The following is a 17,559-nucleotide window of genomic DNA, read 5'->3' on the forward strand; positions in this document are numbered from 1 at the left end:
TGCAGGTCACACTGTGTGTTTCTTAGCCAGTGTGAGAGTGCTGGTGCTGATAACTACAACACTTTTAAAAGCTCAAGGAAACTTTAGAAACAGTGTTACACAAGACATTACTTGGTGAAGAAACACACAAGAACAAAGGAGAATACTGCATTTGAAAGTTAGAAAGTTGTGAGGAATGTTGTAAACAATAGGACACAGTTTGTCTTTTATTTAACAAACATGAACCTTCGAAAAGTAAAACCAGAAGAAAAAAAATTTAAGGGTATTTGATTCTGTCATGCTCCTTTCTATTGAGAAATCTCACAGTCACGGCTTGGACCAGCTTGTAGTTTTGTGATTGAAGACTGCCGAGGAAACTGATACACTGGAGCCATGTTTCATTAGCTCTCCCTCTCTCTGCATGCCACCAACTTTAAGTCTTTATGTCCCACTAAAGTCACCAACCATAGATCTTTCTGGGAGCTATGGATAATTCCTGTAGGTGGCCCACTGTTGTGGACCTGTCATTCCAACTGCAATGACTATTGGTGTAAGTCTCACTATAATCATCACTGTTGTAAGGCTACTGTCAATCTGAAACCTGCCTAACCTCCACTGCCATCGTTGGTATTATTCCTAACTCCATTACAACGGTAATAACTGTAAATGCCAACATAAGACCTAGTGACTTTCACTGTTGTTCATATGAAGCTCAGTTTGTTATCGTCTCTTAATCTTTTCAGGGGAAAATACATCTTTGAGTATCAAAATACACTGTAACCATAACTTTGTACAAGCTGTTGTTGTTGATGTTGTTGTGTTCTGTCTCAATCTGTCCATTCTGCATCTCGCTTTATCTCCTGTTTCAAACCCAACACTGTGGCAGCAGGTGACCATTAGACATGAGTCTAGTCCTGCTGGAGGTTTCTGCCTGGAACCTGTAGAAGGCTTTGCAGGATACAAATGAGAAAATAATAATGATTGTAACAACAACAACAACAACAACAATTATAATAATAATAATGATATTATTATTATTAATATTATTATTATTATTATTATTATTATTATTATTATTATTATTATTATTATTTTCTATTGTTAACTTTATTTATATGGCACTTTTCAAAAATATTGTTAAAATAAAAATATAATGAAATAAAATTAAAATATATAATAAAAACAAGCATTAAAAAAATTAAAAGAGAAGAAGCAAAAGAGAGGTTAAGAGAAATGTGAGGCAAAATATATCTATAAAAAAATAAAACAAAATATAGAACCACCACCAAATACAGGAAATGTCTGCGAAATGAAAGCAATAAAAGATGGAGACAATTAAAACAGACAAAAAGATATAGGATTTAAGATCGTGCACATGATACTGTCACAGAAATAAAGTTAAAAATAAAAATAAAATAAAAGCAGCATTTTGATGATTAAAATATGCTCAGCTAAAATCTCCAATTAAAGCACATCTATTGAAAATGTGTTTTTAAAATATATTTAAAAGAGGACAAAGAGTCTTCCATTCTGCTCTCCGAGAATAGAGTATTATCCAATCTCACTTCTGCTGGCACTTTAAATAATACTACAAAGATTACGGTAATGGGCCTTCTTTTGCAGAGTGTGTTGAAATGTCATTTGAAATAAATTGGAACCATACGATTAAAGAATAAATAAAAATAAAACATAATTTTCAACAGTGATCACATTTCCATATGGTCACATAAGCTTATACAAACTTGTGTGGGCAAAAGTGAGTGCTGCTAAGTTATTGATACCAACTCATAATGTTGTGTTAAACGTTTGTTTGTAGCTTGTCTCTGTTTCTTTAAATGAACAAAAAGTGACTCCAGGCTGATACAAACTAATATAACTGGAACTGATCTGCTGTGACGGTTTTGATAATAAGTGACCAGGACACAAACAAGTCACAACAATGCCAGCTTTAAACTGACCTCATCTGTAACTGTCATATATTAGTTAAAAAATAAAACTTGCTGACACTTGTCTTCCAATAAGACAAGTACACAAGACTATATTGAAGACTGTAGTTTTTGTTTTATATAACAGATTTTCTTCCATTCATACATTCATACTGTAATCTACATCATGCTGCGGCAGTAATTAAGTTATTTAAAACTCTTTTTTTCTCTTTTTCATCTTCATCTGCATATTCTTGTTTCATCACAAAAAAGATTTCTTTAAGCCCAACATCTCAAAATCTGATGTTGTGAGTGATTTCTTCTTTTGCTAGACCGTCAAGATTTTCTGATTACGAGGGGTTTCCCACGGAGTTCCCTCCCTTTACTCACACTCATCAAATCCCCCTTTCCTTGTGATGACTCAATCGTGTTTTTCCTCATTTGTGTGTGCGTGTGTGAAAATCTGCATGCTCGTGAGACACAGCAGCACTATCAAGCGCACAGTGAGAGAAAGAGCGTTCCTGATTGCCAATACCCAGTTTTCTTTTTCTTAGGCTGACAGACGGGAGGACAAACTGAGTCAATCACGGACGTTTACTTTCAGAACGCTGCTGTGACAGACAGAAAGAGAGGGATGAGATGACAGGAAAAGACTGAAGCAGGGAGGGGAAGAAAGGAGAGACAAGCATGGCAGACAGGCAGACAAAATGGCACAAATGGTCCTGTGTGGAAATGGTAAAAGAGTAGGGAGAATAGGAAAATGGCATTTATATAAAAGAGGCTGACAGAGGGGAAATTTAACAAAAGGACGGTGAAAAGAAACAGAAAAGAAAAGAGTGATGGGTGGGACATAACAGACAACAAAGCAAGAGCCACAGTGGTGTAGACAGTCACATCTGTGATGGTATTAACAAAGCTGAGTCAATGCAAACTGTACTGAGTCATCTCCAAAATGTGAATTAGAAAACACAGAAAACTGGAGGAAAGTGGGACAACTTCTGACTCATCATAAACCGAGATCCCTGCAAGATTCACCTCTAGGTGATCCCCCGGTATTGATCTAAATCCTTACAGGCATCCTCCATTTGCCCTTGTGTCATTCAAAGAGACTGACTGTACACAAAGACGGACCAAGTGTCCGACTCCTACTGTCGCACAATTAACCAAATACAGACAAAACACAGCAGCAATGGGCATTCAGTGTCATAAAAAGATCAGGTAAAAAGAAAAACCTCGTTTTACAGTAGCTGTTAGCATAGCAGGGATGGTGCGTTATAACCTACACTGCAGGTATCCACCAGGGAAGGCTCTAAATGTGTGAAGTGTTTTCACTTTTTGGAAACAGTCCTTCAGTAGATCAGTGTTGCTCAAAATGATAAAAAAAAAAAAAAAAAAAAAAAAACAAGACAAAAGAAAGACCAAGAGCTTAGTTTGTGGAATCACTGATGTTTTCTAAGCTACTGAATGAGTCACAGAAACAACACTAACTCATAAGAATAAAACAATTAGCTGGATCAAAGACTTTGATCAAAATGAGCTTGAGTTAGCAAGCTGCATGAGTGGAAAATACTGCTGTTTTCCTATATAAATTGATTGAGTGAGGATTAGGGATAGGCAATAATTTCCAAACATTTAGATAGTTGTTAACACTAAAAAAACAAATACTTCACGTGACGATGGCTTTGTCTCGTCTATGGCAGGTCACATCATAGAGCAACAATCCCATTTTTGCTGGAGCTGAGCTGCTTCAATTGCTGCGTTTACATGCAGTCAGTAACCCTTTGTTATTCAGAATACTAGCAATAACACGGTTAAAAAGGGCCATGTAAACACCAATAATAATAATTTTTAAAAACTGGAATATGCTCATATTAAAGTTTTTAAAAACCCCAATTTAACCCTTGGGATACTTCCTTCTCTTAACATGAATATTTGGCCATGTTCATGCCTATCTGGATATCCCGATCCAAAGCTACATTAATTTGTGTACTGTGCATGTTCTTTTTGCAAGGAATCTTGGTCTTCTGAGTACAGGAAGTGTACCGTGCTGCTGCTGTTACTATGGATAAGGAAAGACAAAGTGGAAATGACGCGCACTGGGTCATGACGTTTTCTGTGGAACGAGGTGTTGTCCGTGTGTGGTTGTTTTGATCAGTGTACCATGTAAAAAGTAATAACCCTGTTTGCTCACACAAGTAAACAGGATATTCTGAATGTTTCAGAAACCGGAATGTTGGCCTTAACCTGAATATTGACTACATATTAACCACTGAAACAAATAAGCATTCTGAGTGGGACAGGAAGTTGTTCACAGACATCACCTAAAACACTCTGTGACTTTAAAAATAAAACAAACATGTCCAATCTAAATCATAATTAACTTCACTGCAACAACGAACCAACATAATGAGCGGAGCCAGGTCAGGAGGCAACAGGTTTGAAGTTTTACAGCCGAAACAAGAATAAGGAGAGGACCAATATGGATTGGGAAGGGAGAATAAGGTGCAGTGCAAACTCTGTAAAATTAAGCTGGTATCTCAAAAAAATCGACAGCTTTTGCAAATATATTTTATTAGCATTTTCACCTTTTATAAAAGGTGAAAAATCTACAAATTTAAGGAAAAGTCCAATGTTGGCAGGTATGTTGGTGGGGGTGACAGCAGCGTCTTGTGGGGGTGGAAGGAACAATTTTCAAATTCAGTCTGGAAAAGTGAATTTTGAATTAAGGATGCCTCAATACAGATTTATGATTTCTGATATGATTCGATTTTTTCATGATATGTTTTGCTGATACAGATCAGACACCGATCTGTTGCCGATACCTTTCTCTGACAAATCCCGTCCTCTGTTGGGTGATTCCATTGTAAATGATGAATCATGTTTGTTGTATTTAACTGAGCCCTGTTGGTACCTCCTCCATGAACACTCACTTTACAAATGTTGCAAAACACTGTTTTACTATCATGGCTTTCCAAAGAGAAGTAGTCCCACACAGTGGATGTGCAACATGGTTTGATTTACAGTGTTATCCGATCCTCCAAAAATAGCCAAATTGGGCGCTGATACCGATCAGTGTATCAGATCGGAGCATCCCTATTTTGAATGCTTTTGCTTGAAATGCCCACCCCCAGCGTAGATAAAGCAGGCAAATGATAAAAGATGACAAAAACACTTTACCAATAATTATTTGAAGATGAGATCAATGACATGTTGAAGTGAATGAAAATGATCACTTGGTTTTATAACCATACAAAAGGTTTTACATCCGACATGGACTTGGATAAAGTAGTGACTGGTTGTTCTTAATACTGGTCCAAAAACAGAAGAATTGAGGAGAAAATGCCAAAAATAAAAAACTAATTTTGCCAGATCAGCTGCAGAAAAATCCTCCACCAAACCCCGACTGAAGCCAGACTTCATTGAGACAAGAGTCTGCCATCGTACAGGACTGTAACTACTGCAAAACACAACAGAAACATGAAGCCTGAGTGTACAGACAACTCCGCAGTAACCATGCAACAGCACACAGCCCCAATCCCACATCACAGTGAGCATGTGTCCGCCGATGCCTGGATGTGCTCATTATTTTTTTGCCACCATTTTGTTCACTGGCCAGCTGGCTAATCAGTGAGGCACACATGAAAACATACCGCACCACGGGCTAGTTATGTGGCTGTGTGTAATCGAAGGCGACAGGGGTAAAGAGTCACAATCTGACGGCTATGAAAGTTTAATGCGCCCCCTTTTAATAATGTGAGGGGGACTCTGTGAATGAATGCTTCGTTTAATCACCTTTTAATGAAAATGGGCCAATAAAAAGAGACCATACATACATTAATACACCATCACTCTCTAAAGCCATGGATCCATCTCTGCTAATTGAAATGTGGCTTCCCCAGAAATAGCCACAGAGTGCTGCCACCAGTTAAATGAAATATACACATCTGAAATAGTAATCGCTTAGTCTGCGCTCTCTCTAATGGCTTGCCTCAGCTCAGAAACTTGGCTGGTAGAAAGTGGAGAAAGAAATGTTTTTCAGTAAAGTGGAAAGAAGATAGCGCTGAAGGAGTTTAAATACAACGGTAAATGAAGTGATCAGACAGCAATGACAGTGAAAATGACTCATAAACAAGCTCAAATCAAATCAGACCTCCTGTTTACCTGTTTTTTTGTAGAACATGATCTCGTCCTTAAACTCTTTCCGTTCCTCCAGCGCCTCGTCGATTCTGAGGATGATGCTTTCGCTGGTCTCTGGCCCATATAAGAACTTACAGGCACAGCTCTTCTGCATGACCTCGGCCCGTGAGAATCCTGTGAGCTCACAGAAGCCATCTGAGCAGTAGACGATGGGAAAGCCCTTCGACACCTGTGCGTTGGCCAGGATGAAGTTGCTGTCTGCAGGAAGAAAGAAATGAAGAGGCAAGGTGAGAGGGGGCAAGGAGCTAGGATGAGAGTGTTATTCTCAAGATGACTTACACAGACTCTAAAGAAAAAGTAACCGATGTCATTTTGATGTCACACTTTAAGTTTATGAAGAAGGAGCAGTACGTTTAACTGAGCTCAACCTCTCCAGGGTCTGTTGATAAGACATTTAACAGACTGCAATCCTTCTTCTGAAGCAGGACAAAACATGATAAAACTCAGAGCACTACAAAGCACAGTTGTAAATCAAGCATCAACCTTGAGGTTGAAAACAAAGCCAAAATGCAAAAGAACCAAAAATTACAGTTTGCCTAGTTGAAGCTGGCTTCAAAAGCCAAGGGCTAAATCGTGTACTTACACTTATTATTTTGAGGACATAAGCACATTTACACTGGCAGTATGGAAAAAAGTAGGGTACTTGGATTTCTCGACGGGCACACTCAAAACATGCTGCCAGCGTCCTTAAAACGTTGTTGAAGCAAGTTGTCTCTTTACAAGGTGTAAAGAAAGGTTGATGTCAAGCACAGAGTGTTTCAGGAGAAGTGGGAGAACGATTATTTCTGTGGAGTTTAAGGGAAATCACACTGGTCTCATATGCATAGAGAAAGTTGCTGTTCTTAAAGATGCCATGAGGAGGATCTGTTTTATTTGGACTGCCTCACCACCTTCTGGCTCGGAGACCCACAGGCACTGTTGTAAAGATGTGACTTCTAACCAGGCGTGTGTTTGTTTTGGGACAAATTTTCTTTGTTCAAGTCAACTTTTTACCGGGTACAACGCCACAAGGTAAGGTGTTTATCAGTACAGTTACATAGCCCTGTTGTTTGAAACATGACAACAAGCAAATGTAAGTTGGTAGTTTGTACTATACGTCAGTAGCTGGCTATATGTAGCGCTACTAGCAACCAGTGCTACGGCGTGTCTCTAGGCTAATGTGACAAACTGCCAGTTTGTACAGTGGTTTAGTAGCTGTACATATGTAGCGCTGACAGCTTGATCCTGTGAGATGTGACTGTAATGTGTAAGATTAGTGAATCCTGGTTATGTCCTGCCAAGCAGAGCTAACATAACCTCACTCTTCATTTTATTGATAGACCACTGCAGAATAACTGCTGACTGTGGGTTGAAATGAACATTAGCACTAACAGATTACCCCCTGTGTTAGCCTTTAGCTTGAGCTGTTTCACTCTCCTGTTTATCTTTCTTCTGCTCTTCTGTCCTTTTTCTGTCTGACAGTTAGGCTCCAGTGTCCACCATAACTACAACAGATCTCTCTTCTCAATACTAAATTTTATCAGCTGGTGTGGTGTTGTCATAGAGACTTAAACTTGCAGTAAATCAATCCAGTCCTGCTCGACCAGACCCGGATGCTAAGAAGTAGCTTTTAGGAATTACCCGTGTTAGTGCTGATAATCTCATTTTAAAGTGTGGATTACTATCAGGCACATATCTGGGAGTGAGACTTTTTTGAGATCACTTAAAAAGCTTTAGCGTTTTAGCTTTCTTCTGCTCTTCTGTCCTTTTCCTGTCTGACAGTTAGACTCCAGTGTCCACCATTAAAACAAAATTAATCACAGAAATTGTTTCAGCAGAGAAAAACACAGGTCTCTCTTCTTACTTCTAAACTTTTTTTGACTGCGTGGTGTTGTCATAGAGACTTGGACATGCCTCAATCAATCCAGCCCTGCTCGACCCGATTGGGAAGCTAAGAAGTAGCTCTGAAATAACCTTCACTGTTGCTGATTATCTCATTTTAAAGAGTGGATTACAATCTGGGATATATTTCTAGAAGAGAGATTTTTTCAAGATCACTTTCAAACTCCTTCTCAGCCCCTTTAAGGAGTATAACCACACACACGGCATTATTCAACTAAACATGCAGAGCAGTTTGCAAAGTACAAGGGAGATGAACGCACACAATGAGCTGCACAGCTAAGAAAGAGCTGTCAACACAACAAAATGCTTTCCAGGGAAGGGGGCGAATCAAAGACCAGGTCCAGACTGCATGATGTCCATCTTCAAGGCATACTGATGGTTTCAACTGCCACCTTCCTCAGAGCAAATGTGGCCCGGCTGTCTGAAGAAGCCCTCTCAGGGGTCTGACAACAAGCATTTGGCAAGAAAAGCCAAATATGACAGTAAATGTTTTCTTGTTGAAAAGTACAGTTGTTTGAATAGTTGAACAAAGTTTTCATTTTTTGTGGAACACCTGAAGTGGCCCCAGGTAATCGGAGTTTGAGACCTTTGACCATGTTCTTGTCATACGGTTTGTTTATGTTACATCACAACTTTTTGCTCCTTCAAGAGCCCTTAGAGGTTTCAAAATGAATCATCTCACAGGAGTTTATTGGTGCCTTTAGCCAATCACAGCTGCCTTCAAGTCAATAAGGAGTTTGAGTTTCAGCCAAACTTAACATGAGCATGTTCAAACATAATAAAACGATCTAAGATAAGACGACTAGTTAGCTAAAGAGAGAGCAGAGACAGGTAATATGTCTCAGGTTGTCAGTATTACATTTCTGTAGACATTGGATCAACTGTTTAATGAAATATCGTCAAAGCAGCTTTATTTTTTCAGCAGTATGAGACCTGGACGCACAGTTCCCACCTAAAGTATGTCCCAATTATCTGGGAAACTGTTGCACTGACACTTACCTAACCTCTCAGCTCCCACCACCCACTCTTAAAACTTCACATGATAAAAAATAAACCACATTCAACCAGTCAAGGAGCGCCCTTTTGGTCGTTTCACTAACTCACCCTCACTCGCTACAGAGGAGCTGATATCTGACTTTGTTTTAACACAAAGGCTGATTGGATCTTCAGCTCATGTATGGTTGCCTGTGTGGGCTGCAACACAAAGGTCATTTACCTCAATAATGGTTGATTTATCTGCAAGCTAAACACAAAAGGATCCAAATCTCAAAACCCATTCCCCTGTGTCAAGAGGCAGACCCTGAACTCATTGTTCTTGTAGTGAGAGTTGCTGTAAAAGCAGATTTTGTGTCAGGATGAGTTCTGCTACAGAAAAACAGAGGCAGAGAATCGGTGGGGAATGATCCGGAGCGATGGCAGAGAAAGCAGAATCACACTTGTACTGAAGTCTATCACAGATAATTAGCTGATTCCTGTGTAGTTTCAAATACCCGGCTGAAAAGGACCAGCTGTCCATACCTGAATTTGTCTATCATGGTGCACAAACACAAAACAACACAAACAAACACCCACAGAGGCATCGCAGAATGATGCTGAGCTGTAGTGATAGACAGCTAATGTTTACAGTACAATACCCATTACACAAGACAGTGATCGAGTGTGGTTAGGCAGATTCAAGTGTCTGTGGAGGCAGGTGTGTATTTGAGTGTGCACGGCTCCAATTTGATAAGCAGTCAAATCTACTCATGCTAGTTCCTAATCTGCAAAACAAAAAGCAGATACACATAAGCACATGTGGTGTTAGAAAACTATAACCAATACATTTTCAGACACTGTTTATAATTACTGCTTGAGACATCTTTCAAAGCGACTTGTTTCAGTTACATTTTAATACAGGAATCAATTTGCTGCATCGATAATTCCTTTTCCCACTGCCCCCCATGTTTAATTGTTTTATGTTGTACATCAGGCTTTTGTTGAAAGGAACCACCTCAGAGTTAAACTGGGAACACCACAGCAGAGAACAAAACGCTTGCGCACGTCCCTCTAAAGAAATGAGGAACATGTTTCCTTTTAACAATCCCATTCTGCTTCGCTAAGCTTTCTGTCACCTGCTAAAAATTATGATTCATGTCACTTTCCAAAGTGTGAGACCAGGAGAGCAGTGAGGTTATGTAAGAGGGAATAACTGATGAATATGGACAATTAAAGCTGGAGTTCGCTTAATTGTTTGCCATACTCAGCAAAGCCTTCACTTTAAGCAAGACAAATAGCATAATGCTACGTCTGGCTAACTTTGATTGGACACTGGCTGCACTTGCTAATTACATTAGGGTCAACAAATCTCATTAAAGAGCAAAAACAAAAGTTTCCAAGCACTTTCTTACTTCACTCTGTTAATGGTTCTCACCCCATTTGCGCCTGGGGGCCCAAGTATAATATAGATATGAGTAAACAAATAAATTCTTAACTCTTTTCCTACTTCAACTTAAGACTGTAGCATTTAGCTTTTGCCAAACGCGAGTTAAAAGTGTATTCAGAATTCATCTATTCAGAACAGCTTGATGAGGAAGGTTTTTTCTCTAGTGAATATTTCTGGCTGAAAAATATTGTAACTTGGCTCAAATATGAAAATCCACTTGTCCAGGAACATGCCCACCCAAGTACAAAGGTTGTTCTTGATTAATTTTAGCAATCTTGCAAAACATCAGTGATCTCAGACAAGTAATGTTGAGCTTCCATAGATGATAGCTGTTGAATGACTGACTGGCAGCTGTATTACAGGCCGTGAAGTCAGCCTCCTCAGACTTTCAACCATTTTCAAAGTGGTTTCTTAATGTTGGTCTGAATTAGTTATTTGATGCTGTTCATAGTGAATAAGCAGAAGATGTCTCAACCAACTGCTTGCTCACAATATAAAATGCAATCACCTGCTTATTACTCAGTCTACAAATGATATGTTAGTATAATGACTAACATAGTTACCTCTATTATTCCAGCTCTGTTGGACTCTAGCAACAGATTCTCATCGACCTTCCTCCAGCATAAACAAACACACCAAACTAATCATTTAATTTAACAGTCGAGCAAAAGGTTAGTATGTGGCAGTGGCAAGCACAGGCTTTTTGAAGGTTGGGGGAAAAAGAGAGAAAAAAAAATAAATGGACGTCATCTTGCTCGGCTCAATGTCTCCACAAAAACTGCTCCCCCTGGTGGCTGACTGCAGTATGAGTTAAAAAATCCAGCTTTCCAGTCATTCCAGATGGGCTGTGGTCAAACTTAAAAAAATTAAGTATGTTTCTCATAAATTTTGTAAATGTTTCTGATGTCCTATTGTTGTGGTGATTTGAAGATATTATTTGGGTGTCTTGTATTCAAGTCCTCTTTTTTCTGAAAAGTTTCATTTTCATTTGTTGTAAGAGGTTAAAAACAAGGCTTTATGTAACGTTCAACGATGGTTGACAGCTGCTGTTCTCGTGTATTTTTTCCGGGATTGTAAAATATGTCAAGAGGTAGAGTCAAGAAGTGATAAGACTCTTGAAAGAAATATATATTATTAATTTTGTCACCCGGCTCCGCTCAGATTCTGCCAATGGCTGCGCCTGTGGCGGGGGGATTTTGTTTTCAAAACTGTACAATGGTAAATGGCGGAGCCACGCTGTCCACTGTCTATGTCTATGGTACTAACTGAAGTAGGCCATCTAGTGTCTCGAAGTGGTTATAGCATTGCTTTGAACTGTAGCCATGAGCCTGACTTAGCTCCTCTTTTTTCTTCCTCTTGGAAAACATTAGCCTGCTATTATTTTGACATTTCGCATTTTCTGTGTTGTTTACAAAAAGTAATCATGATATGTTTCTGTGATGAAAGTTAAAGTTGGTTTAAGATGGAATTTATATTGATGCAAACTGCTGGCACATAAATGCAATTTTCCATAAATGTTAACATCAAGCTAGCACTATTATTTCTATGTCATTTTGGCACATTAGGAGATGTATAACATGGTAAATGTATTTTTCAAAATAGCTCCAGTGGGTTTCAAACCAAGCACTTCCTCGATTTTATTCTGTTTTTGTTGCAGATTAATGTCCAAATTTGTTCAGAAGATGAGACAGTTTTTAAATATATTCATGGATTCCTACACCTGTGCTCTTTCACTAAACCCTGAGGACTGATGACAGAAAAAAAATTGTTATATTTTCTTAGAGTTTGAGAATAATGGTCCTATTAGATGAAAAACACAATGACAGTGTTTTTCATTCATGTTAGAGACAGCCAGCAGGAGTGACATGTCAGCTGTAACATTCTGACTGCCTGGTTCAGACAGATGGTCAGAGCAGGTCTCAGCATTGGGACCGGCTGTCAGACACGAGGCCCCTCAGGCCCAGGGTGAGCTGGAGAGGGAGAGCGACAGGGCTGCTGGCCTCTCAGGGAGCACAGCGCCGGCCTGCAGGGCTTCTGCTGGCAGCTTCCAGAGCAGAGAGGACGGTGCTGACAGGGAGGGAAATGTTTACAGTGACACATACACTACGATGTGTTGACAGTGGATTATATAGGCTGGACTGAGCTGATAGACAGGCTTTGTGTTGATGAAGTTCGCTTCATACAGTGTGAAAATACGGGGAAACTTGAAGCAATTTTTACTATACCTGCTTTTCTTTTAAAGATTTGATGAAGTTTTAACTATGATATCACATAAACTGACTCACCAGAAGAGATCAGTAAGTTTTGGGACAAAATAAGTACTGGACTGATGTATGAATGTTTTTCAACATGGTGAGTGTATATGTCCAATCTTGTGCATGAGTTATAAAGAGAGCTTTATCGAGAAAAGAGAGACAAAACTCGATGAATGATCGGTTTTGCACACTATAGATTATGAAGAGCTTGGAAATCCGGTAACACTTTACTTTAGCGGTCCACAAACTTCATCACACTTAGGTAATAGTTAGACAATGTTTTTTCGTATTTCTTTAATATAAATTTAATGACAATTTGGTGAAAATTAGCACATAACTTCTGTCCAGATTCTGTTTTGCAGTGCGCCTGTACTCACAGTGTCTATCACAATCAGGTAAGGCCAATTCACAGCCCCACTCTTGGTGAATATCACATCTGAAGCCTTCAGTTGTATCATGTAAAACATTATAGGCCTAATCATAAAGGTTTATCATTTTGCATGTGATCTCAATTATGCATATCAACAAACTGGGTACTAAAGAACTGGTGAAATTAAATAACAAATAGCTAACTATCAACTGCTTATTGGGAAATTGAATTATTCACTGAACATTTCAAAGGTAATTATCAGAGAAAACAATGAAGCTAACTTCTGTTTTCAAGAACTAAGCAGCTTTTTATCACCTGCTTCTCTGGAACTAGCAGAAATATTGGGATACTTCTAAAAACATTTTGTGGTGGGTTGTGATTAAGGATGGGTACCTTTTACATTTGAAACGATATGGTACCTATGTCCGGTACTTGGCAATCGGTACCGGTACTCAACGGTACCAACTTTTGATATTTCTTTGTCTTTATGTGGTAAAAAATATACATTTTTTCAGAATAAAATCTTATAGTTTTTCAATTTAACATATTTATTCTTCAGTATATAACCTTGCAATGCTGTGTTCATGTCCAGCATGGAAAATCACCTCTTCCTGTCCCTCCCAATCACAAGGATGCATTTAGGTACCTAAACACAGTACCTTTTGATTTCATGTGAATCGGTACCCAGTACTTTTGACTGAATTTGGTCGACACCTGTAAAAGTACCTAAATCGGTAGCCATGCCTAGTTGTGATTTAATTTCAAATAATTTATTTGCTAATCGCCACCTTCTTACCTTTCAATTTGGAGTAAATCTCAAAGACTGGAAAAAACAGTAACCTACCAATTGTGACTTGCGACAATACATTATTTTAAAGAAGTTATGTGCTAATTTTAAAGAAATAAGGTGAAAAATTGTCTAATTACTACCTAGGTGTAATGAAATTTGCGAACCTCGAAAGTAAAGTGTTACCGGAAATCGTGTCCCATTAAACTTACAAAAGCATGATGAGATAACCTTCATTGTGATTTAGTGTTATGTGTCTGTGCTCACTTTTCTTCATTAGAAATAAACTAAATCTGATTAAAGATTTTGGGAATGCTTTGATTGCTGATGGTATAAGAAGCAGTAAAGGGATAAGAGTTTTGTCTTATGTTGATTAAAGATGCTGAACTGGAATACATCATTCTGTTACAGTATTTCATGTTCACCCTCAGAGCCATGTCAAGGAAAATAGCTTCCATCTCATAAAATAATTTGTTCTATAAATTGTTTCTTTGATGATTAATTATCTTAGCCAAATGTGTGACACAGAGCAGGCTTGGATCTTTGTCCATACTTTGTCCTTTCAACCTAATTTCCATATTCCTCTCCAGCTGTTCTCCACTTGCCTTTTCTCCTACTGTCCTACTTTCTTCACTTGACTCCTTTGCTAATGCAGCAGAATTACCCCCCTCTTCTCTCATCCTTCTTCTCTCCTCCACCCCTCCATCATTCCTACCTTTGCTCTATTCTCCCACAACTCACCTGCATGCCCACCCCCACTCTTCCCCACCCATCACCATCCTTTGTTCTTTGTCTCATTCCCTTTCCCTCCCCACCCGATCAACCTTTACTCCCTCCTTCGTTTCCTCCCAGCTGTTCTTTATGTCCTCCAACCGCGTTGGATCTCTCTGCCTAATTACTCTTCATCTCCTCTCTCCCTTGGAATTCCACCAGACAATCCCTCTTTTTCCCCGATCCATTTATTTCCTTCACTCTCTGCACACGTTCACCCTCTCCCCAACAACCCCAAGAGCGTAATCTGTCTATTTTTCCTATCCGTCCTCTGCTCAAGGAAAGGTCTGGATCACCTGTCCTTCTGTGTACTTTTCAGGTTCCTTTCACCCACTCCCACCCCTCCATCACCTCTCCTTTCTTTCTTTTGTGTTTAGTCTTTTTTCCCTCCACCTTGATCTATACTCTGTCTGAGCCTCTCTATCACCTCTTTTTACTCATCTGTATCTTTCTCTTTCCATTCTGATTCTCCTTGGGCTAATTGCTCGGATGTAGAGGCACTATAGATCATCCCTCCACACTGTACTGTGTGACACTTAGTGGAAAAAGCCCGAGGGACATGGCAAAGTAGAGGAGCACAGAGAAAATGGAGACAAAGCAAGAGAAAGGGCTACAGAGGAGGATTGAAGACAGTGAGAGAAGAAATGAAATGAGATAACAGAGTAAAAAGTTGCTTATGAAGCTTTCTCGAGCAATAAAAGTTTGATGTTTCCATGAATGTAGGATTTGTAAAACCTGACAAGAGGTACTCTTAAGCATTGAAATTAATTAGAATTTTGATTTTTGTCTGAATACTATTGAATCATTGAGTCATAAGGTTTGTTCACAGGGTACTCTTTTAAACCCTTTGACTGTCATCTCTCTAATTAAGCTCTAACTAATGTTTGTGACAGATATTGTGCTAGAGAAGCTATAGACACTGTGTATTAAAACGAACTCCATTCTTGCCTCCCACATCAGAGTCAGACTGTAAATAAAGGGGACAGTGAGAAAAAGATTTCTTGGTCAGAGCTTCTTTATTGTTTAATCATTAATGAATGGTTAAAGTAAATATTAGCAATAGTTAGCTATCACTCTTAAAAGCAGATCTGCTTTGTAAGCCATGGTTTTCTCTTAAGACCCTTTTGTTAAAAGAAAAAGACCATGATACCTTAAACTGATGAACATTTTCCTTTCTCGTAGACACTAGCTACGGTTACATGAGGAGTTTTTTGTCTTTCCGAAAGAAATCTTTCTGAACAACTTTTGCTAAAACAATAGTATACATGGAAAGGAATATCCCAATCTTTGGTCTACATGCGCCGCTATAATCAAACAAAATAGTTAATGGGGCATGCGCAAACAAATTAAGGAACGTCTCTAGTTGCGTCTTACGTCATATCTGAGCATGCTCTGAAAGAACGCACCCTGACAACTTTCCATTCGAGTGGATACATGAAACCTCAATCAGTTTGGGGAAAGGAATATTCCACCCCTGAGAAACCGATTAAATGTCCATTCGGATTGGCACTTTTCTTTTGGAATGAGGTGTATACAAAGGTTAAATTCTTTCCGTTTGAGCAAATAAATCGAATGCAAGCGGAATATTTGGGTCCATATATACGTGGCTACTGTTGGAGTAGTCATCCCACGTACTGGGGCTGGTGTCCTTCACAAACTGGTCATAGGGTGGATTTCAGGTCCTGGAATGATTTGATGCATTTCTCTCTCCAAAGGACCGACACTTTTACTTGCAAAGGTTTCCTTCAAAAGCTCAATGCTTTCCTCACTGGAAGTGAAGTCAATAAAGTGAAGCTGAACTTTGAAGTCTCTGGTAAAGGTGTTTGTCAGCAGCTGGCCAACCAAAATGGTCCAGAGGTAAATATCTCAAAAACTATCTTGTGCGTTGATGTGCAATTTGATACGGACTTCCAGTGCCTGAAGATGATGAATCTTTCTGTCTAATGTAACCAACAAGCCTCTCTTCTAGTCCCAAAATAAGAATTTCCACTGAATGTGCATAAATACTTCTAAAACTATCAGACACACTGCTCTGAGTTTTGGTGTGACCAATCAGGGCTTTCCAGTCAATAAATCCAGAAAGCTTCAGTGCACCCCTGACATTTTGTGAACCCCCTCCAGCAGAACAAACTCAGCAACTGACATTTTTCTAATATATCCCCATTCTTTTAACATTCATAGCTCCCAGAGGATGAGTCTTTAAAAGACTGTTCCACTGCTGTAGCCAGATGTTCAACATTTAATCCCCTGAATGAAAGATATTAACAACTGTTGGAGTAATGATTGCCTTATCCGTTGAATCCACCTTCTGACCACAATATAAATTATGAACTTCATTAATCAACTGACTTTTTCTCCAACAATTCCCATTACTTAGTTTGTTCCTTAAACTTTGGCACTGATTCCACTACTGTTCCTTTACTCTCAGTTCAGCCCTAATCAGAAAAACCTGAGCTCAACATTGATCTTTTTTAAGCACGACACAACTCAATATTAGTGTGTTGGTGTTTTTGTGTTAGCATGCTGATGGCAATGTTTCAAGCACCTCTGTGCTGAATAACAGGTTCACACAGATGAAAGTGGAGGCTTTAGAAAAATCATAAGGGCGTGTAATCAGAAAACACTTGTGTTGGTCATTTTTCAAAACCTCCAAAAACAACCTATCTCTGTGCTTTAGTTTGGAGGGCTGATGGGAATTCACTTGTCCTCGCAGCAGAGTGCTACAATAACTTGTTTTTAAGGAGGCATGAATTGAAGCTCTCCTAAACAAATGGAAAAGTGGGTAAAGGTGAGTGAGTGAGTGTTGGTGCTCCCGTGTCCATGCACTGCTTCGTCCCAGATTTGTTGGTTTTGTGTGAACATCAGAAACGCTCTGTATGCACATTCAGCATCCCCCCAAGACTGTGCTGTGACACCACCCAGAGAAACCCCTGAGCTATTTAGGACACAGCAATTCATACAATGGTTGAACA

At 39.1% G+C, this 17,559-nt stretch overlaps 1 protein-coding gene across 2 annotated transcripts in view; it reads right to left on the reverse strand.

Moving 5' to 3' along the window:
- kcnh8 (potassium voltage-gated channel, subfamily H (eag-related), member 8) overlaps positions 1–17,559 on the reverse strand; it is a 108,503-nt gene that overhangs the window by 58,133 nt on the left and 32,811 nt on the right. For both annotated transcript variants that reach the window (XM_074687166.1, XM_074687165.1), the window contains one exon: positions 6,066–6,299. In XM_074687166.1, coding sequence (XP_074543267.1) covers positions 6,066–6,195 — 130 coding nt within the window. In that variant the 5' untranslated portion in view covers positions 6,196–6,299. The remainder of the gene's footprint in view (positions 1–6,065; positions 6,300–17,559) is intronic.

The sequence above is a fragment of the Halichoeres trimaculatus genome, unplaced genomic scaffold, assembly GCF_033239565.1.
Source record: "Halichoeres trimaculatus isolate MK-OKI-2021-1 unplaced genomic scaffold, fHalTri1.1 fHalTri1_scaffold_14, whole genome shotgun sequence".
NCBI classification, from domain to species: domain Eukaryota; kingdom Metazoa; phylum Chordata; class Actinopteri; order Labriformes; family Labridae; genus Halichoeres; species Halichoeres trimaculatus.